General features: G+C 39.9%; 1 protein-coding gene across 14 annotated transcripts in view; it reads right to left on the minus strand.

Annotated features, from left to right (window-relative positions):
* The window catches only part of sema4d (sema domain, immunoglobulin domain (Ig), transmembrane domain (TM) and short cytoplasmic domain, (semaphorin) 4D), a 47,044-nt gene extending 25,354 nt beyond the window's left edge, over positions 1–21,690 (minus strand). For 7 of the 14 annotated variants that reach the window (XR_004762299.1, XM_035390973.1, XM_035390977.1 and 4 more), the window contains exons 1-2: positions 21,554–21,690; positions 6,642–6,743 (exon numbers count right to left, since the gene is read on the minus strand). Coding sequence is in view for 6 of the 14 variants with exons in the window: in XM_035390973.1 (XP_035246864.1) it covers positions 6,642–6,679 (38 nt within the window). In the remaining 8 variants the exon portion in view is untranslated. Of the gene's footprint in view, positions 1–6,641; positions 6,744–13,254; positions 13,594–18,716; positions 18,760–21,553 lie in introns of those variants that run through there. The other 7 variants (XM_035390975.1, XM_035390979.1, XM_035390982.1 and 4 more) reach the window with 5 other exon arrangements.
* Positions 21,691–22,393: the final 703 nt, after the last annotated feature.

A 22,393-nucleotide genomic window follows, 5' to 3' on the forward strand; every position in this document is an offset into this window, starting at 1 on the left:
TGTTTGTGCTGCCCACACAGAGCCGACAGTGACAACTGACTCCTCCAAGACTGTAAAACATCAACAGACAATGCATGCTGCATGCAGCAAATATGTTCACTTGTTCTCCTACATCCAAGGTGGTTATTGTGTGCGAAACTCCTTTACAGCATATTTGACGAACATAAATAAATATATAAATAAATACTCAAACCAAAATTCAAATATTAATCGCAAAGCATGATTCAGCCCTTCTGATTCCTCGTTCCGGGGTGAAAGGGAAAGGCGACAGTGCAGAAAAGGAAGGTCATCACTCTCCAGAAGCCCACTGACAGATGGCCAACCCTCCTTTCAGACTCTTTTTCTCCTTTCTGTCAATGTGCTTCCCCACGCAAAATTAAAGCACTTCAAAAGGATGAAAGCCCCCTGCTCAAAGGGGACAGGGGACCATGCACAAGACTTAACTCAACAAGAGGTCTGCCCTCAAAACTGATGCAAATCCACCAACGCAGATATGAAACGCATCCACCACAAAAACCATCCAATGCCATTTTCAAATTTGTACTACAGAACATGGTAAAAAAAATATTTTAAAATGCATCCACTGCAAATTAATATCAAATTGCTAAAGCAAAACAAAGTGCAGCAGTATGCTTTTGTAATTTGATATTTTATACCAACCATTTTGACCAAAATATGAACTAAGAAATTAAACAAACATGAAAATCCTTTGTTTCCCACACACCCATGTGCCACACTGCTTAACTATCATTATTCTATAGGAGAGTTCATCTAAATTTAGGTCACATACCCTTCCCCCACCACCTCCCCAAACCTAAGTGTATAAATTAGCATTTCTAAAAGGGCCAATACGAGACAGCTTGTAACAGAGGCTTTCTCTTTCCTGAAAAGATTTTAATTATGCTTTCATTAATAATGTTAAAATTAAAGCTTGTTAAAATAATGTTCAACTGTGTATAGTATGAAATCTTGATAGAAATGCACTACTTACACAAATCAGTACACCATTGGAATCAAGACTACAATATTCTCAGCATTTCTGCATCATAAACAAGACCACAGAATTTGGAAGATGCACTCAAATATCAGTTAGGGTTTCATTTTTGTATTTTTTAAAACATTTTTATTGTTTATCCATCTAGTTCGGGCTTAGCTCCAAAGCACTGCTCATGAAAACTGAACACATGATCTCAGAAACCACTCTTGCAGAGACTGTTGTGGTTGATAGCCTGAGCTGAAAAAGTCCTCAAACTCTACTCAATAATAGAGGAGTACATGGTGCTGCCTACTCAGATCCTCAAAAGACACAAGGGGATGACAGCCTTACAAATGGATGGACAAAGGTTCAAAGGTCAAAGCATCCCTTGCAGACAGAGGAAATAGTTTAATTTGAGTTCCCAGTGCAAGACATCTCAATTCAATGCAGCCTGAGAAATGCACCAGCGGTGCACCACTCCCCAGCAGAGAACTCTGCCAGAACTGAGGAAGTCCAGATGACAGGAAAGGAAGTCCAGATGTCTCATAATTTCATTTAGGACAAACAATTGGTGATGACGCCCGATAAGCCGATGACACTGCATAGGATGCGAATACGATCCTTCTCCAAACGATGCTGAAGTAAGTCAGTGCATGACGACAGCTCAGAATGATGGCTAAACGATGGTAGGAATACTGACTTCCCCTTGAACCTTGATCCAGTTAACTCAATGAGCAACAGAGTAATGCTCCACCCTATATCCATGTCTTCAGCCATTTAAACCAGACATGAAAAAACAAAGTAGCCAGCAAATGAGCCGACCCAGCCTCTGAGGGACTGCCTTCGGAACATGACTGGATTCCAGTCTTCAGAGATAGCGGTACTCTGCAGCTGACAGTCCTCCATGACAAGGCTCTTGAACTTTGAACTGATGCCATATGTGGAGGAGTTTCTCCCCCCCCCCCCAACCCCCCCGCGCCAGTGACTTTCACAAACACGCACGGCGGCTGGGAAACGCCACTCATCCCCCCGCCATGCGGCCCCTCCCTTAAAGACACTGCCGCATTCTTCTCCTGGCTGTCATGCCTGACATCTATAAACATCTCACTGTCAAGACAGGCCTGACAGCATCAAGCAGCGTGGGGGAGGGAACAGAGACACTGACAGAGACTGGGCGATGGCTCTTTTAACACCAGCTCTGTTTAAACAGGGAAATGCGCTGTGATTGGAACCGTTTAGATCTCGTTTCAAACGTACTGCAATTACATTTCCAATATAATTCCATTAAGGACATTTCAATGCTCTCAAAAAATGATTGTGATTTTATTTATTTTTTCTAATTTACTATATTTTCCCTAAACCACTTCTGGAAGAAGCATGACACCCACACCACACAGTAGCAGCAATTATAGACAAATATCACATTCAGGGTCTTGTTTCGCACACTAATTATTCCATTAACGAATAATAAAATCTCCAAATGTACATCATTCTGTAAGAAACACTGGTCTAATCACACAGTGGCTGATTTCCAACCATGATAGACACTCTAGTTGATACACTTAGGCTAATAGTTTTCTTAAAAACTCAATTGCACGTATGTTTGCGCGCAGCCTAGGTTGAATGAAAACGTAGCCGATGTGACAAAACTGCTGTAGTAGAAAGAGGTGAAAATAGTTTAGGATCATAATATACTCAGACTGTACAAAGACTAGATGCCTCAAAGCATACAACATAGTTATCGCTCTACTCATTTCAGACACTTTGACCATGCACATCAGGTCAGAAACTCCTGTCATAAACAGCAACTTTTCTGGAAAATTTTCAAGTGAAATAGTGAAATATTGAACATTGATTAAATATTGAATATTTAATGTTGATTGCAAATTTGAAACTCACAACATTTCTCATCCAAGCCTTTTTCCAACCTGCTTGCTGGTTATGATAAAAGGGCTATCAAGCTTGCAAATTGGTATACTTTCTGGTTAAGGGTATCAGCCATGTAACTAATACTAGGTACTTACTGGTTAATCATGTAATCCATTCTGCCCTAGTTACCTCATCAGAGCAATGCAGTCACAGTAAACCTCTTTTAATTACAAATAAGGTGAAATCCCAGCATATTCTCCACAATGAATGAATCCAGCGCAGAATGAGAGGCAAAAAGGATTATAGATGCTTGAACTGCAACAGAGCAAATCCCTGTCTACAAAACCACAAATCTGGCAGTGGAACCATTGTGCCCCAGTAGAAAAATTGCATACAAAAGGCCCCTGTATTTACAACTCATGAATGATACAAGCACAAAACAGTCCATAGCCACAGCACACCTCCTGCGCATGCGCCTCCAAAGGTCGTCCGTGAGTGAGTGAGTGACCACAATTTGCGGCACATAGCCCACGGCGGCAGTCCTGCGGCACCATTGAAAAAAAAAAGGGTTTTTAGAGTGCACTCCAACAACTGAAGTTTTCTATGGTAAATGGCAGTCAGAATAAAAGCACACCTATACAACACAGACATACATTAGAGATGCTTGGCATATTAATGCATGATTATGACCATCAGCCTAAGCCATGTTCTAATGCTCAACATAATACTAATTAATGACAAAATACTTTTACACCACCAGCACAGAAGGAACGGTTAATCCACATGGGCTGCATGAGAAAACATTTCAATCAAATGCATATTCTTGAACACAGCTGTGAAAGCACAACTGTGACTTTCCACACACATTTTACACGCAGTGCCAGGTTAAATCGTGACCCTTGCTGGAGTCATGATTTCAGGCTGCAGAAGTTCTTGACCATGTGACTTGGGCGGCATGTGACCGGCGTTTCACCCCGTATCCTCAAGACGCCACCGAAGGCACTCTAACCTCAGCAATTATACCATAAAACAGAACAGACGTGACCAATTATGCCATCTAGTATGACACAGGTAATAGTCAGCAAGTGATTAATAGATGCAGCAATAACATCCATCCAACACTGAGGAACCCAGTGTAAAACTTCCACCAGATTTAATCACCAATGGATATCACTTGTTTTTTTGCAACATGCAATGCTTTGCTACATTTAACACAACATGCCAACATTCAAAATAAAAAAATAAACAAGTTTTGACAAAGGTCTGGGGGACATTCACATATTAGCATCACACAAAGAGGATGTGCGTCAGGATCCCAGCTAATTAATATCACAGGCATAATCCAAAATAAGTATAGAATATTTTCTGTTCTTTTAATCAGTAAGCATCACCAGTGTTGTGAAGAAGGCATTATACGCATTATAAGCTACCTAGATATACTCCAGGTGTTTAATAAACAAAAATGCACTTATGTTAGCTGTCAACTGGCATAGCAGTGTCGCTGAATGCAACATATAGCCTAGTTACAGTTAGCTAGCTACACATCTGTAGCCTGATTCTCCCAAAAGGCAGACACAGGCCTAACTTCAAAAAATTCAATGCAAATCACTGTCTGAAATTTTCCTGAAAATAGTCTTGTAAAATAAATTAAGGAATGTGAATTTCAGAATACTGTGAAACCATTAGGCCGATAGCCTATATGTTAGGGCAGTCATCATACTGCCCAAATATCAGTAAGTTACAATGTTTGCATTTATTTTAAAGTGAGTCTACATGTTCAGACAATCCACTTGTTGCAATCGTATGATCGAGACAATTAATGTTCCACAGTGCCTCGTAGTGGTGGGGAGGAGATGGAAATTACTATGAGCCCTACTTATGATGCAACACACTACATGGTCTTCTGTTACAAGCAATAGGCTAACTAATTGGAATAATCCATAAAATGGAACACATTAATTTGGGATACATCATACTACTTTCACAGGACATTTAACTCAAAACATGAAGATACGATATTAGGCAGAGACTGGAGAAGGGTCCAGAAGCAGCATGAATCTTAAGTAGCATCATGTTGAGGGTGGGCATTGTTTAGTGCCAGTTACAGGGTCAGTTTCTCCAGTTCTCTTCCACTTCCTTTTGGCAGAACATTTATCATTCTTCCAGACGAACAATCGTGCTACAACACAGACCAGCACAGGCAGAACAATAGACAACTAAATCTGGGCCTCCATCACCCCTTGCAGTGGTTGCTAGGATACCTTTGATCATTTAGACAGCTTGTCAAAGAACTCATCACTTATTTAAAATCAAACCAGAAAAAAAGCTTTATTTTTTCCACTTGTAAAAACCTAAGAGACCGTAAAAAAATTTTAAATAATAAAAATTTAATAATAAAAATTAAAAGTTGTGAAGACTCAATCTTCGACAAACTCAATTGGTGAAGTAAAAAAAAAATCAGTGTTAAAGAAAGAACAAAATGCACTTTTAGACAAGGATCAACTTTAAACATCAAACAAAAGTGATTTGTGACCGTTTTATCTACAGGGCACCTCCTCCAGAGCTAAGAACACACTGTGAAACGAAAGGATGACCGTGACTGCAACCAGACAGGATGTCCTCTCTTTCTGTAACAGAGTGGCACTACGCTCAGGGGTTAATGTTCCTTAACGTCTGAAAGCTGAACAGGTGTGGCTCAGCGTGGTGCTGGACTGGGCTGTGCTGCCAAGGCTCGGCTCGCAGCGAGCCACCATCACCGCACACGCACACGCACAGCCCACCCTTTCCTCGTTCCAGCAATCTGTGACATGGACACGGCTGGCCGACTCAAGAGGTGTGAAAATACAAATTCATCATATCGCCATGCCAAGCGTCGTCACTGACAATATTCCAGCTCTTTTTTCTTTTTTTTCCTTTAAATAGATTTTCCAATGATTATAACTACACCGGTCATAAAAAGGTAAAAATGGCTGCAGAAAATTGTAACCCATCTTAAAGACTATTGTGACAGATACCTTTGTATCATTGGGCCAGCTATGTGTGGGGAGGTTAAAGAACTGAACTGCTTCAGTTTTTTCTTTGTTTTTGTTAGGTTAAATCCTAACTTAATCGGGATGTTGCAGTCGTACTCTTATGAGGCACGTAGCCTACACACACAGCCTTTAGTGTGTAGTTTTTAAGCATGGGACATGGGCTACACATAAAATATATTAGAAAATATTCTCACAATATAATCACTTATTGCATGAGATGAATTGTAATGATCCACAACAAAGTTTCATGTGCATTGCGGTCTATTACACCAGTTAAGACAATACACAGTGCGCTTAATTGCTCAACACGCACCCACACCTTTGTTCTTTCCATTCCCGATTAAATGTTTTCCACAATGAGGCTGCAACTTGCACTAATTTCTCCGGCCTATTTGGCCCATTTTGCGCTCATTGTTTACTCTGAGAACCAGCGACTCCCAGGCCTAGGCTGAGGGCTGGTGGCATGGGTTCAATCTTTCCAAATGAATGACTCTGCCAGGAAAACAAAAGGCAGTCAGCAGCTACAGCAAACATACCAGAGCAGATGAGCATGCAAATGAAGCCTCAAGGAAATGGCATACGTCTCAAAGGGACGCAGGGAGACACTTTACAGCTATACCAAGACAGACATACAAGTCCAATAAAACGTTATTGTTAGGGTTTGTGTAAGAAGCCTCAGTTATAAGGACATGCAGGGATAAACAAAAACTCAGACTATTCTGCTTCTGTTAATCTAGCAATTTGGAAGAAGAAAAATAACTTACTTGTCCATCATGGTTTCAACTAGTGAATACGGATTCATGAAATTGCCGGTTTTCAGCACAGAATCCAACAGTTGAATACAGCTGAGGATGATTCCAACTCACCTGGGAAGTAAAAATAAAATAACATGAAATAAAAAACATTGGCATTGCAAATAAGTTCAAACCACATGGATCAAGCCAGAGACAAAACAAAAAACTTACCGTATATTAATTTTGAGTAATATGCACTTGGGTTAAATGATTAGCCTATATGGTGTCATTTAAAATTTTAGACTAGAGTGCATCACATCAACATATTCATAAAAAAAATTCCCTGTATCTCAATCACACAAGTGTTCTTTTCACAACTGAGATTCTGAGTACAGTGCAGGTTTTGCAATTTAAACAAAGGGTGCCATTCCCTATAGCCACTAGGTCTTGTCATTTTTGCAACCATTAAATTTATGATTCCAAATTCAAAATAATTTACTTTGCTTATTGGCAAATTATTGGTTTATTATTGGGTTAACTTCGCAGATATCAATCTTTAAGCTTAGGGTGGAGACCCTATTTCAATGCAGAATTAGAAGCCTAGATGCAGCTTGCATCAAGGCTTCTCCTCAAGACGAACAACAATGACAAATAATTATAAGGATTAAATATTGTCTTTGTAGTTTATCAAGTAAACAACACTTGGGAGTTTACATCCAGGAAAATTCCTGTTTGTTAGCTAAACAAACAAGGAAGATAAAGACATAATTACAAAGTTATGATGATGATACACTGTTCCCAAAACAAAATTTGAATGTAATAATTAAGCCACGAGAGCTGCGGCAGTTGCTCTGGGTTTCCATACCAGCATAATGCAGTGCCAGTAATTTTGTGTTACATCTTGAGGCCTCTTTAGTGAGGTAGAAATGAACAAAAGTGTAAAAATTTCACCAACCTGGACAATCATGCAGAGGTTTTGGAAGGGAATGCAAAATACTATTTTAAATAATGATATAGATATTTTACAATGAATGTGTTTTATTCACATATAAAATATAATGTATGTCAGTTTAGTTATAGAATGGCGCCAGCTTAGTTCATAACTTCAATCTTGAATATTATTATTCATTTCCACATGACTGAAAACCCGAACAGGTAAATTAATGTGTACATATGCTCCAAAATATCAAGAGGATTGACACACTGAAAGGCATCAAACAGTTTTTCTGTTTAAGGGCATGGAAAAACTACCCAGCAAATTAAATGCTTGACAATGGTTGGGGAGGCAACAATGATGTATGGAAATTGGGTCAAGACGAAATGAAGTCATCAGGCAACCCATCACAAGGAATCACAAAATCAGTATATCGTCATTTTTCCCCCCATATGTTTTCAAAACTTTCCCAGCAGTTCAGCAAAATATAGCCTACACCATGAAAAAGTGAAAGTTTACAACTGACCAATTTAGTTTGCAATCACCATTTTACATGAGCAGAGCAGACCTCACTGCATCTGCACACACATGCACGCTTGCAGCCAAGCCTGACTTGCTCACAAATGCTAGATGTGGAGGAGCAGTCAAGCTTTGTAGGGGAAACCGTTTCCATGGCAACCCAAAGAGCCCCCAGGACTTAAGTGCCAGCACTGAGAAATCCAACCTACCCTGCAATGTTTCAGAGGGGAAATTTGAGGTCGTACTGGGAAACTGTCACTGAAAGCCAGTTGCTCTCCTATCCACTTCCTGAAATGGTAGCATTACTGCACCTTTAACCTTATTCATATGCATGGCCTTTCCAGTGACCTGGAAATTTTTTTTTAAATATGCAATTACAAGAGTTAAATACAATGAAAAAAACACCTTAACTACTAAATTAAATGTGTGTTTAGAGAATAAATGGTCCTGGGACACACATGTCTATTTCTTAAGTGCCTTTTCAGGCAGTTCCCTAATTTGAGCTCTCCATCCCTTTGTTCAAAGTCTGTTTTTGCCCTGTGTGCACTTCAAATGGCCCACTTCCAACTGCAATACGGCCAGTCTGCCACCCCATCCTAGTTATTTTCGATTTAGTAGACAATTGATTGTTGTAACATAGCAATGCGTTTTCAAACTACAAGCATCTGCTGTCAACAGGACCTGCATATCAGTATAACAGTGATGCCCATGGCTCTCTTCCATCAATATGTTTTGATTTTTTGATTTATCGACCATCACAGAGTGAATAATAAGGTCATGGTTTTAAATGAAAAAAAAAAGCTGACTAATTACACTTATTTAAATTAGGCTGCAACTAACTAATATATTTGCATACTACAGCAAATTGAAAAATTGATTTGAATGAACTGCATAGGCATGTAGCCTACATTATACATTAAAGGACATGATGCAGTCTTTGTTCTCTTCCACAAACCATTTTCTCTTTCCCTTTCAACAAGTCTTCAAAAATGCTTGTAAAATAAAGCAGCAATGAAAATATGCGTAAATATTGTTACAGCAACAACTAGGCTATATCTTTTCAATGATTCAAACAGACCAAGAATTAACCACCGATTTGCTGACAACTGCAAAGACAACTGGTCGGGCTTCCAGACAGCCACTTGCCTTAGAGCCTGTGTCAGTGGTCCCTGGAGAGAACCCCCATGGCTCCTGTATCACATTCCTGTCTGCCTTGTTAGGCTGGGTCATCTGCTTCTCTGTCATCATAGTGCCTCACTGTATACAACACCATGCAGTGTAATCTCAAACCATACATTCAAGTCTACACATGCATAGGAAATGTCTAATCTCCTGTCTATAAATAGGGCAGAACTTTCCTTTAAAATTTTGGGGTGTAGCAATAAAAAAATTGCTGGGCCAATTAAAAATGAGTTTGGAGAACACCAATTGGTACTGTACATAATGTTAAATATCAGGTTATATTTCCAAATACAAACTGCTGAGCAATGTTTCAATGATTAGACTTTGAAAAAACAATCTTTAAACCGTGTAGACTTTTTTTCTCCTGGTTTGAGGTCTCTGAATCTTATTAGACATAAACTTGACAGGATGGGAAGCAGCCCTGTAGGTTTTCAATGTAGCTGAAAGTCTTGTTAGCACCAATAAAACATGGATTTACCTTCAGCTAGCATTCCAAACCAGTGCCAGGCAGTGGACATGCTACACTCTTGCTTGCTATTTAATTAACCTGAATAATATGACCTGATCCGATTTGATTTGAGACATGTTATACCTTTGTCTCTGGGGAGGGAAAAAAACACAACCATTTAGTGCAGCAAGGCAGGGCTATTTATTATTTTGGGCATGAACTTTGTAGCACATGCTGACGCATTCCGCATTCTAAAACAAAGGAGGCTAGAGCTATAAACACCAAGCCAAGGTGTGAACTATGCGCCAATTTAATTTTATTGGATTTTAAAAACACAACTTAAGCTTCATACACCACAGTAGGCTTAACATTTCAAAAAAGGCTTCAGAAAATACATTTTTAAGTACGATCTAGGTCCACAGTTGTGAATATAATTAGAATGACATCACACGACTTATCCAATTCTCAGTCAACTTCCAACGCAATCTGTTATGGTAGCCAACAGATTGCGGTTACCCTTAACTTTTGCTTTCATTATATTTGGAAAGAGACACTGCTGTTGAGTTTTTTGACAGCAAATTTTTGGTGTTTTGAGCGTTTATACCAGAGTGAGCTGCAGTAGTGAGATCACACTCTGGGTAAGTGGGAAACATAGCTTCATTTCATTTTTGGGTGAACTGGCCCTTTAAGACAACAAACTTTTACCTTCCAAAGGTCAGTGTTCCAGTCAACTTTCTCTGCTCATCCCTCAGCGTCAGGCATACTCTCTTCCCACTCGCCCATCTCATGCTGCACAACAATGTATTATTAACTAGTTAGCCAACTAGCCAAAGTTGATTGCTGGTACTTATTTAGGGCAGGTGTGTTCTAATTTCCCCCACTATTCTGCATAACACCACACTGTTGAATTCATATAGGCAAATGCCAAGCATATAGTAGCAGTACCCTTTCCTCACAAGAAAATTATCATCACTCAATAAGAAGGAAGAGGAGATGGGTAACGAAAGAAAGAGACACTACAAAATGTAGGTTTAGGCAACTTGAAGGCCCACACAGTAATTCTGGTTCCTAATAAAATACTTATGGCTTACTTTTTTAAGCAAAAAGACAAATATGACTCTTCAGTACAGGTCTCCTGATAAAAATAACAATAAAAATCCTCATGAAAAGCAAAGGAAAAACAAGTCACTACTTCCTCGTTCATTTTACCTTTTCACATTTAATTCCTTTTCTTTGTTTTTGATATGAGTAGGCCTATTTTTATAGTCTTTGCCCAGCTCATCACCACGAAAATTAACTCATCACCCACTGGTTAGGTAAACTATCGAAGAAAATAGTAAGGAATAGGCTATCGCTTTGCCAAATAATCCATGCCTCACTACCTCAGATGTACAGTACTGGAAATTGCCACAGTAGCCTTATGCAAACTACAACAGGAACAAAGGCTCAGAAGGTTGAGCAAAGCAGTTTCCCAGGTGACAAAGACGCCAGTGCAAGACGTTAAATTATGATACCATGATCCACGAGGTACTTAGTTGCCACTTTTTGTCGATTAGCACCCAAAATTATTCTATGGGCCTTTAATTTCAGAATGTCAACACGCATGATGGGGTGGCTAGAAAATGTTGAAATTCCAGGGTTTCCGCAGTAAGGAACAATCTTTGCTCAACTGGTGAAATGCTCAGAGCACATATTGTGGAAATATAGGCCTAGCTCAAATTTCTGCTTGAACTGCATTATATTTATTGAGGCAAAAATTCCATGAGGATTGTATAACTGCATCAGTCTGTGGAATCCGTCTGCTCAACATAATTGAGGGGATTTGTGAACTGAAAAAATTGGATGCAACAGTGTGATGGAATAATAAACTTTTACTGACAGGCCGAGTTTCAGATACTATTACTCTACAAGTCAGGAGGGAATCAGAATACAAGAGATTCAGACAAATGTGTTTCACCCCAGACATTTATGCTGTAAAAAACAGAATCAGGAGACCTTGGAAAATAAATCATAAAACTTAAAGTAAACCAATATCAGTTTCTCTAGTGGTGCTAAGAAACAGTTAGCATACAGAACAACTGATAGCATGTTTAGGCAACTATACCTCAACAAGGGAGTATTTGTGTTTGACCTACATCTACCCCTCAGCCCCTGCCAGCTCCAGCCTATATGTCAGGTCGCTCTCCAATACTCCTTTTAAGAAGAAAACCAATGTACATGACTAAACCGGCTGGGACAATAATATACACTCATACTTTAAGTGAACAACTTCACTACACATCCCTAAAATATAAGAGCAATAACAGCAACTCAGTGATTCAAATTTCTGGGAGAGAAAACCTACATTGGTAAAGGAAAAGTAATTAAAAGAAAAGACTAATTCACTGTAAATAAACAGCTTCAATTAAAGACTGTGTTTTCTGGATTCAGCAGATAAAATGAAGAACCTCTCCACAGCATGCAAGTTCGATTTAATGACAAATATTAAGCAGGTGGAAAATCATGCTTCCACTCATCTGTGATGTTTAAAGATAGCGCTTTAATGACAAAAGGCTCTACATTAATCTGCACAACCGCAACTGGGGGGAACTGAGAGCTCCAAGGCACGAGCAGACGAGCTTTGAAGTTGGCTGATAGCTCGCAAAAACACATGTTAACGGGCTTTGATCTCAGGAAGGGCACACATGCTCAAGAGCAGGCTCCTTCTCCAAGAGCAACTGACCCCCACAAGCCTGCGACAGGAGTGATCCCATGCCAAATGAAAACATAGTCATTTCACATGAAAAGAAGGCACAAACTTAGCAGCAACAGTGGGAAAGGAGATAAAGGTTCGGTAATTACAGCCAGGTTTTCCAATGCAGGTCTGTGTCCAAAAGCCACGGTATCAAAGCCCTCAACTGCTGCATGTTCCAGCACGAATCTCTTTAAAAACCATCCATTATATCGGTCACACAGCAGTTGTTCCCTCTCTCAAATAATTATAGACGGAGCAATGTTTCTATAACCACAGATTTCCACTCGATCTTGAAAATGTTGCTTTTAAATTATACTTAAATATACCAGAATATTTTCTACTGAGGATGAAAATGTGGGTAGATCAAAGCATGCAACACAAAGCATGTAACTTAGACACATGAACACATTACAACAGGTAGGACAGCATGAAACTTTGGAACTGCACTAAAATTAATTTGTGGCGAACTCAAAAAGAAGCTGAACAAAAATGAGCAAAAATATTACCAGGTTCCATCACCTGAACTTTTCAAGTTAGAAATAAAAGAAATCAAAACCAGGGTGGCTATTTTGTTTACTTCCTTCCAAAATAGCATAAACGACCAAGCAGACATTCAATGCCTCTATTTACTGAGTGTGACAGCAAACTTCCCAAAATCCCCACAGTGAATTGAAATGGATAGCAAGCAAAGCATCTCTACAGTGAAGACCCAGATCACAGCTCACTGCCTTGTGGAATAATCTATGCAGCTCAAGCCACAATGAGGCAGCCACCCTCACGCAAGCACACATAGCGAGTTACAATTAGAATTGGAACGCGCTCTTACCAAACACACTGACAGTGTCCAATCTCCATTTATGAAATCCCCAGTCAAGGTGTTACGGCCTCTTAATGCACTGGCAATCATGACAAGAAATTAAAAGCCCACATCTGAGGCAATGTCCATTCCCTCTCTCTCTCTCCACAGAACCAATTAATTTTTAAAAGCAGCCGGTCCAAAAAGGGGATGCAAGAGGAGTGGGAGAAGAGAAAAATCATTGCATCACATCATAACTCAGCCTGCGTATGGTGGCAGAGCAGTCCTCCCTCTCTGGCAACATTGGACAATGGGAGGTGTGCTCCTCTCTGTCCTGGCAGTCAACCCGTGCTCATTGGAGAGCGACAGCACTGAAATATTCTGTCTGGAAAGCATCAATGCACACAATTCCTGAGGAGGAGGAGGAGGAGGGGATGAGGGGAGGGGGGTGGGGACGGGGCTATTGTTTACAAGGCTGTTCCGCACTCCTTGGCAGAGTGCATGAATCCCTGTATCCCAGCTGCCTGTTTTCAGGGCGGTGGTAAATCACGCGGCGGCCTGAGGTGCAGGACCGCCCGATCCGGTGGGGACCGCTTCTGCCCCCGAGGGACGAGCCGCAGAAGCCAGGCTTCCCCCGGAACGTGCAAATCAACTCAAATTTACGGCCGACTGCAGCGGAACAGACGGGCCCGCTGCGGGAACAAGTTTAAATAGACGGTGAAATTCGGGGAGCGGGACGCTGTGCCAGACCTCGCGTCTAAGATTAAAGGCGAGAGTGCACGCACGAGATGCGCGCCGGCTGCACGGGACGATGCGCGGGGCGACGGTATGTACTGTATTTGTGCCTCACAGTCGCAACCAGGGGAACGCTGTTCTGAAAACACTTATGTGCAAATACAGTGCAAATCTGCCAGGAGCATTCTGTTCTCCTGTGTTCTCTCTGCTCTCAATATGGCAAGCCCTGCTGATGCTGATGCAATCGGGTCCACAAAGCAAAAATCCCAGAATAAAGACCATGTGGATTATGGACTATTTACATAGCTTCAAGGTCAATGAGGCAATTGAAGCAATAGTTTTGATCTCCCAACTACACAAACAACAAATGCCACCCCATAAATACTTGAATCTGATTCCACCTGATATTTTTCCACCTTACCAAACAGGAAAAACAATTAAGAAGAGCATAACATTTGCTATTTTCAAACTGAACCAGTGACACCGCGACAAAACAATCTCAGAATCATGTTTCCATTCTACACCAAAATATTTGCATAATCACATGTTGGAATAATATAACTGTGGTTAGCTTTATGCTCAAATACATTTTACAAAGCAATGCTAGGCCACTGATTTGCACCATTAATCTGAGCCAAATAGCATCAAATTAAGCACACGGATCAGCTGTAAACTGTAACAAGCTGTATAACCACATGCATGGATTTTATGTTGTTTCTGACTATATGGGAAGGGTGGTGGTTTAGAAAAATAAATGGGTAGCCAATAAAAATGTCCTTTATGTAACCAATGTAAATGTAATCCCAGGACTCTGTTGAGACCATTTTTAAGAGGGCTTGAAAGAACATGCCAGCAGTTCAACCTTTAAAACATGGCTGGTCTAAATGCCAGTTACGAGACAGCTTATCTTCCAAGACTGGCAATCCTAACATGGCCATTTAAAAAAAAGAAAAAGCACTTAAAAAGATCTCTCTTCGGAGATTCTTTTAAAGTCGAGCGCCAAATCATTTTTACAACAGGCAGAGATACTGCCAGAGGATTCAGCAATGCAAGACATTTACAAGCTCGAAGCTACCCTGCATCTGGATCACAGGGAGCAGACGTGATTGCCTACTCCCCGTTCCGTTTGGGAATTCAAGCCTGGGGATATCGGGGGCTGCTCCAGACACAGTGGAACCATCATCAGCTGTCATCACCATGAGAAAGCCTCTCTCTGCGCTGCCTCCGACCTCAGCTACAATCAGACTCTTGGCCATTAGAATGCAAATTAAACCTGTAAATGACTGAAGCACAGAGCCATTTTCAGTGCATTTCACACCACAGAATGGAAAGTAGCTCAGAACAACTCAAGCCAGCTCAAGTCCGTGTGTAAAAGTAAGAAGTGAACGCTGTCAAATGAGACCATCTAAGGTTGGGGTTAGGAGTTCAAATCAAGAAATTAATCAAAAAAATTATAGAGTAGGACAAGTTATTTTCTCCATCATCCAAATCATTTCTAACCCCCCCACCCCCCCCCCCTTTCCTGAAAGAAACATTCTATTTTCCACACAATCAGTTTTCATGCAAGTAAGACAGTGTAAAACAGTGCACTCCTAATTTCAGCCCTCCTTGGGTCATGCCCATGTATTACTGCCTACGCTGCCGCTACTAAAACTCCTGCAAACCTCTGATGTAGCTTATATGCAATGCCCTTTCCCACGCAACACTTGTCACACATTTCCCACATTTTTCCAAGGCTTTTTGCCTTTCGAGCAGATGAGGCATGATGCCATGATACAAAAGCTACATAAAGTTCTGCTTTGTTATGTAGCCTGCAGGCAAAGAAAGCCCCTGTGTGTGGTTACAGAGGGTGGCAGGCTGCAACAGTAGCTACCATTGCTCGTTCCTGCTACATAATAAATGGAAGAAAGCCCACTGCCAAAAGTTACTCATTTCAGATGAGGGTAACAATTATAATAACTAGAGTTTAATTTTAACAATGTGAACAAGCCAAGTTGGTCAATGTGTAGCTACTTTTTCTGCCTGCAAATCAAATAGCCATGGCTTATAAAATTTGAGCTAAAAAACCAACCATTTCATTAATATTTTTGTTGGTGGCTGTGACTTATTCTGCTCTTTAATGTAAGAAAAAAAATCACTGTACATGTACAACATTAGGACAGAGTGCAGATGTGGGAGGAATTATGCTTGCTTGGTCAAAAGGTAGCTAGTAAATTATAAGTCTAGTTTAACTGGCTCAAACCCAGCCTTTCATTACTGATTTCAGTACTTCAAACACAAGAAACACATTCCCTAGAACTTGAACTGGCCAAATGTTGATTTTGTGAAGAAATAAGATTTAGGCAAGAAAGTACTCTTCTGCTAATAGGCTAGCCTAATTAAAGGCACACAAAATGTTATATTTTTGTGAGGAATTTCAGTCTACACAGAAAATGGGAAACTAAATTGAGTCCAACTTAAACCAAGTCATAAATCAATTTAGCCTTGGAACGATGGTGGGGACAGAGTAAAAAGCTCAAAATGTTGTGCATAGATTTACCATGTAATTCAATCAAGTCTCATGCTAAGCTTGTGCTTTCAATGGAAATGTTTATCATGATAACAATGATGTCATTCACAGCATTCCAGACCTTTAGTCACAATCAGCCACCCAACAGAACTTGGTTGTTTGTTATACTGAAAACAAACTGTCAACAACGACACTGGAACCTGAATTAGGCAGCATATCAACATAAAAGTTTCAAATTGCACAAGAGAGAAAACAACAGCACGAGGTACTCGGGCAATGTTTACAATTCGTTTTCTTTTACACATCAACCTTTGATCATAACCTCAACACTCATCAGTATCCTAGCAACTGCTCGTTCTTACATGAGGGAGGAGGTACAACGGTCAGTGATCTAGGGTGTAAAAGTAAAAGTTTTAACTAAAATTTCAGATGCACTGGCCACCACGCTTACTCCAGTGACACCTGATCACAGGCTTAAGCAGACTAGCAGAGTGCTTCCCTGTTATAAATGGCCTTCTGTCCACCAAAAGCCCTCATCTTTGAAGTGATATGCCCACTGGTTCGAAATCAAATCCTGGCCTTACCAGTGCCAACTGTGGCCTGAAGTCACAATGCACAATCGGACATTGTGTCACCCAGGAAGGCAGGGTTACAGTCAACAGGACAATTGCCCATCTTGTAGTGCAGTGGTGATTTCTCTTGTCTATGGGGCACGAGCAGTCTGCCTGCACAACCAGTGCAGCCCTCTGGCACCATGAACGAGCAGCGTAGCTGGTGGACCGCACACTGGAAAGAGGTCGAAAAGGACTCCACACATTTCAGGACGTGCATGCTACTGGCCACTGAAATTCCGATGGAGGGCAACTTGGAGGACACTGCAGCAACTGAACAGGCCTAAAATGCAACTTGACATTTCAAAAAGTAAAATAAAGAAAATAAAGCATAAAATGAGAGTTGAAGCTCACTAGAGGTGGCGCATGCAAAAGTGACTTTGGGGACAACAAGATGTGGAAAAGACAGCAGGATGAAGGCAGGCTTTCAACACAACAGATCAACATCATTACTTACACGCGTCAGTGCATAAGGCCCGTGTGTGTGTGTGTTTGTACGGACTTAATGCTTCCCATGTGATTTAGAAAGGAAGTCCAGGTTGCCTTTTCACTTAACCCGTGAAGTTAAGAGTCCCAAGAGTGAACCAATCAATTTAGCACAAAAAAGTTTGAAGTATCTCAGTGAACATCAATCCATGTCCATTACTTTACAAAGACAAAAGCACTGAGGGCCAAAATTCTCAACCACACTTTCAAAATAGTTTCTACAGTTTTTGGTGAGTAGACAGCAATATGAGGGAAATGTAAGCAGTGAAATTGTATCCAAAATAATTCCCATAATGAATGCTGAATATTACAGATGTTCAAAACCAAACCCAGCTTTCTGTGTACTGCAACTTTGAACAATTACAAAACTAAAGGCAGGCAGTCTTTCTGTTAAAGGAGAACAATTCCTTGCTGAAGCCCGGACACCCTTTCCCCTTCTGGTCAGGTTAACCAAGGGTGGAATTTTGATATATTCACTGTGTTACCAGCCATTCTCCAAGTTCTTTGTCCCCTTTTTGGTCAGGACAGAAAGCTCTTGGCAGGTGTACACAGGGCCTCACTGTACTGGTTCTGCGAGAACAGTCCCTGCAGTCTGACATCCAGGCCTTCTAAACAAGTTCATTTGTGTGTAGACTACATAATATCAAATATTAACAAGACAGAAGATGCTTGTCAATTATATAATTATACTTTTTTTTTCTTTCTAATCAGCTTGAACTCCATACTAACTTTCCACTGGAGACTAAGACAGGAAATAAGAAGTTGCAGGACAATGGCCATGTTTACATGATGCACACCAATACTCAGATTATTGAAAGTAATCAGTTTATGCCAGTATATAGATTATCACATATGCACGCATATACGTAATTTGATTACTCCAATAGTCGCGTTTACACAATTTTTCCATAATCTATGCATGCTCAACAGAAATGGTGTACACAGCAACCATGCCCATTTTCAAAGTTCTTCAACTTCAGCATGACATGTAAAGTTTCAAAAAGCCAAAAAAATTAGAGTAAGACACTGACATGCACCAAATCAGATAAAGGCATAAACATGACTATTTCAATCAACACAGCATTGCCATAATCTGAGTAATACTGGAGCTTTAGTATGCAAGTAAACGCACCCAATATTTTACAACTTACTTGAGGGAACTCTGCTTTTCCTCCTGGGTTTCCAGACTCAGCCCTAGGGAACATGTGTGTTGATTTCAACCAAATCATAATGGCAACCTCTGTACTGTATTGGCCAGTTAATCATTCTTATTCATTCACACATTTCGATATTGACGGATGATTTATTCTCTTCACATAATACAGAAAAGGCTATGCATGGCAAGAGAAATGTCCCATATTCATGTCCTAGGACTTTTAATCTGTTCAGACTACCCAGTGCTTCAATCCAGGAAAAATTAGGCTATTCCTTAATAAAAGAGGTCAAATTTTTTTAATGTGTTCAATTTCAGACTGACAGATCCGGTGATCTCATTTCTGGAAGTGGCGACACCTGGTCAATGAAATTAAACTGTGTGTGGAAAATGAAGTTCTATGACAGAGCAAACCAACAGCATCCAGCCAAACCTGCATTGCCTTAAACGAAGTTAAAGAAAAATAATTCTGTAGAACTTTTCAGACAACCTTAACTGATAAAGGGACTGGCTCCAATAAAAAAAAGCCATCACACATCGTTTCCTCAAGAAAACAGTTTTACCCTATCTTCCAAAATGAAGACCAGACCAGTCTCAAGCCTCAGTGCTTGGACTACAGAAGCTATGCCCATAGTGAACATTTCTCATAACTGTCATCAGGTGATGCTAGAATCTTCCCCAATTAATTCGGATTCTTTGACTCTCTGACTCTCTGATTCTTTGATTCTTTGAAATGGTTAAATACTAAAATGTATTTACTGCAAATGACATCCTAACACATAACAATGTTTCATTAATGAAAGAATGAACTTCTTTCAGGTCACCCTACAAGCTGTCCTCTAGCACTAGACATGTTCATGATAATATCTTCTACTTAACTGACCCACAGCCATAAGGCATGGGTGACATTATTCTGCCATGCACAAGTGTGAATTTGAAGTGAAAGCTGACAATTATATTGACATGGCCGGGGTGGTAACTATGCTTTTGAACCAACGGAAGAATATCATCTGCTCTGACAAGCATATAAATTACTTGTTGAGACCTCAGGCAAAATATTGTCAATGAACCAGCGCATGCTGAAATAATATGCTGTAGACTCAATGACTAGTTAGTTACCCTTGGGGTACAAATAAGGACAGCATAAAAAATGAGCAGGATAGTTAGGCAATTTATTTGCAGGATAACAAATCTACAATTTAGCACGTGAAGAACTGTTCACAGCAAAAAAAGTTCCAGAGAGGCAATATTTTCAGTCAAGTCAACAACACAGATACACATAGGATATTTTTTTTGCATGAGATATCCCAGTGAAGACTGTAACGATATCAACGACAAACTTGCAAAGAATTATTTGTGAACAGTGCATAGTTGATAACATTTTTCATTTTACTCACCAGCTGTGTGTTCAATTCAAACTTTATTTAAACATTATCTGCTGCCAATTATCATAACTGCCAATAATGATAATAAATTGAGGCTCAGAGTTAGAAAGACTTCCATTGCATTCAAAGCCATCATTCAGAACTGAAACTCACAACAGTTGTATGTCTTGCTTTCCTTGGATTAAAAAAAAAAATACTGACACAATAACATGACAAAAGCCATAGTATAAACACTATTTCAATTAATACCAGTTTTATATAATGGCTTTTTGTTTAAATTCTAGAGATCTGGCAGAGAAACATACTTTATTTGTCTGAAGCCAATTTCAACTGGGTTGCTGTTTTTCTTGCAGGAAGTAATACACAGTGAATTTTACAACAATACCTTAAAAGATTTGTTCAATATCAGGTTTACAGTCAGAAACACCCTACTTTATCACAGCACCTAAACACAATTTAAAGAAATTAACCTAAATTATCAAAACATAATTTTTCCTTATCTCCCAGATCTAGAGGAACCGACGTGATTTGGTGCAGAAATCTCCGTTTCTTTCTTAGATTCTAGCAGCCAGCTGTAACAAAACCTAAACTAATAACACATTAAAATAATTACTCAGACTAAATTAATTCCCCCAGGGCAAGACACCACACGCTTTGAGGCATTCTGAAAGATAACGTAAATACACAGAGGGGTTTCCCTCCCAATTCAACACGCACTTTTGTTTAAATGAAAGCGCATCCTTGATTTATGCATGCTACGGATAGCCACCCCTACGTGACCCCTGTATACTAAGGTATTAAAATATTCTGAACTACGGGACGAGGTTTTAGCTGCAAATGTTTAGTGCAAATAGTATTCTGATCTGCGACCTAAACACGAACAAACCACAACATTTAAATCGGCTAACTACCTTCGTTGGCGATATTACCCTATACCAATCTCCCAGCAAAAAATAGAAGTAAACATAGTTTTAAAAGTTACATTTTAAAATGTAATTAACAACAAAATGTCTTCGCAAGTGTTGGCTAGCAACTAGCCAACACAGCTAGCTCGCAAAAGTTTATCTAACCGCGGTTGCCGGTTACTTTTTCAAACAACAAATGCAACTGACTTTTGCAATAACGTTATAATAAAATGATCACTAGGAACAGTATGAATATGTAACGCACACAATTTATTTTTAAAAGCAGGTGTTGACCTCTGCAGAAAAGCAAACCTGTTGAATATTACACTCAACAAGTGCATAGCTATTCGTCGCTACACAGGACGGCGCATGGACCGCACGCAAAAACTCGAGAGGTTCCTAGCAAACTTGCAAACTAGTTGCCTACCTCAGCTACGTTAAAACTCCTGCAGCCCTAACAAAGTTTGATCAAGAAAACTTAGCACGCCGGAATGCTAAAAATTACACGGTTTGAAATAAATCAATGAACTGTTGCCCAAACTCACCGAGTGAATGATAGCCTTGTCCTGTTCCTCCTGGTAGTTAAAAGCACAAGGGAGCTGGCATTAGTGTGACAAGCTGGTCTCTCCCAGCATGGCGGCTGTTCTACTGCTCGAATTCAAAAATCTCTTTTCGCCAGTGATATCAATCCTGATAGGGAGGAGGGGTAGCCCGATGGGGGTGGTAGAGGGATCAGGACGCAAACAAACCAAGCTGCATCCCTCAGGACTTAAACGGGGTGTTGAAAAACAATACATTTTTGAAAAGGGAAGATTTTGTCTTTAAAACTCAACTGGCCTGCAGTCTGTTATTATTTTTTTTAAGTAAGCTAAATGATTACGTTTGGTGTTCCATACAAGCGTAATAAGAATATCGTCTTTTAACATGTTGGGTGTAGGTCTTTTAAATGGTTTTTTATTTTTTTTATTTTAAATTTATCTCAGGTAAATACGTCGTTTGTAAAATAACCTATTTAAAAATATATACGGCCCCGTTTAGGATTTATTCCACTTGAAATAATAATGTAAGTTTTGGAATTTGCAAACATCGATAGCAAAATGAATAGGCTACCAAACAATTCGACCATGTCACGAAATAGGCTACACGCCTCCAAAAGCTTACTTGCTTCCCAATCCCATCCGTCAATAGGATTAACAAGGGAAAAAAGAAAGGGAAACCGTTGTAAACTACTTCGTATAATAATTTAGCCTATATGAGATTATGACAAACACTGATACAAAATCATATCCTCTGCAAGCATCGCTGGTCTCAAAGGTATTGTTATTGCTCGTTTACAAAACTGCAAGAGGTGTTTGATATTAAATGATATGTACCCTAGAACCACA

The sequence above is a fragment of the Anguilla anguilla genome, chromosome 14 (assembly GCF_013347855.1).
Source record: "Anguilla anguilla isolate fAngAng1 chromosome 14, fAngAng1.pri, whole genome shotgun sequence".
In the NCBI taxonomy this organism is placed as follows: Eukaryota; Metazoa; Chordata; class Actinopteri; order Anguilliformes; family Anguillidae; genus Anguilla; species Anguilla anguilla.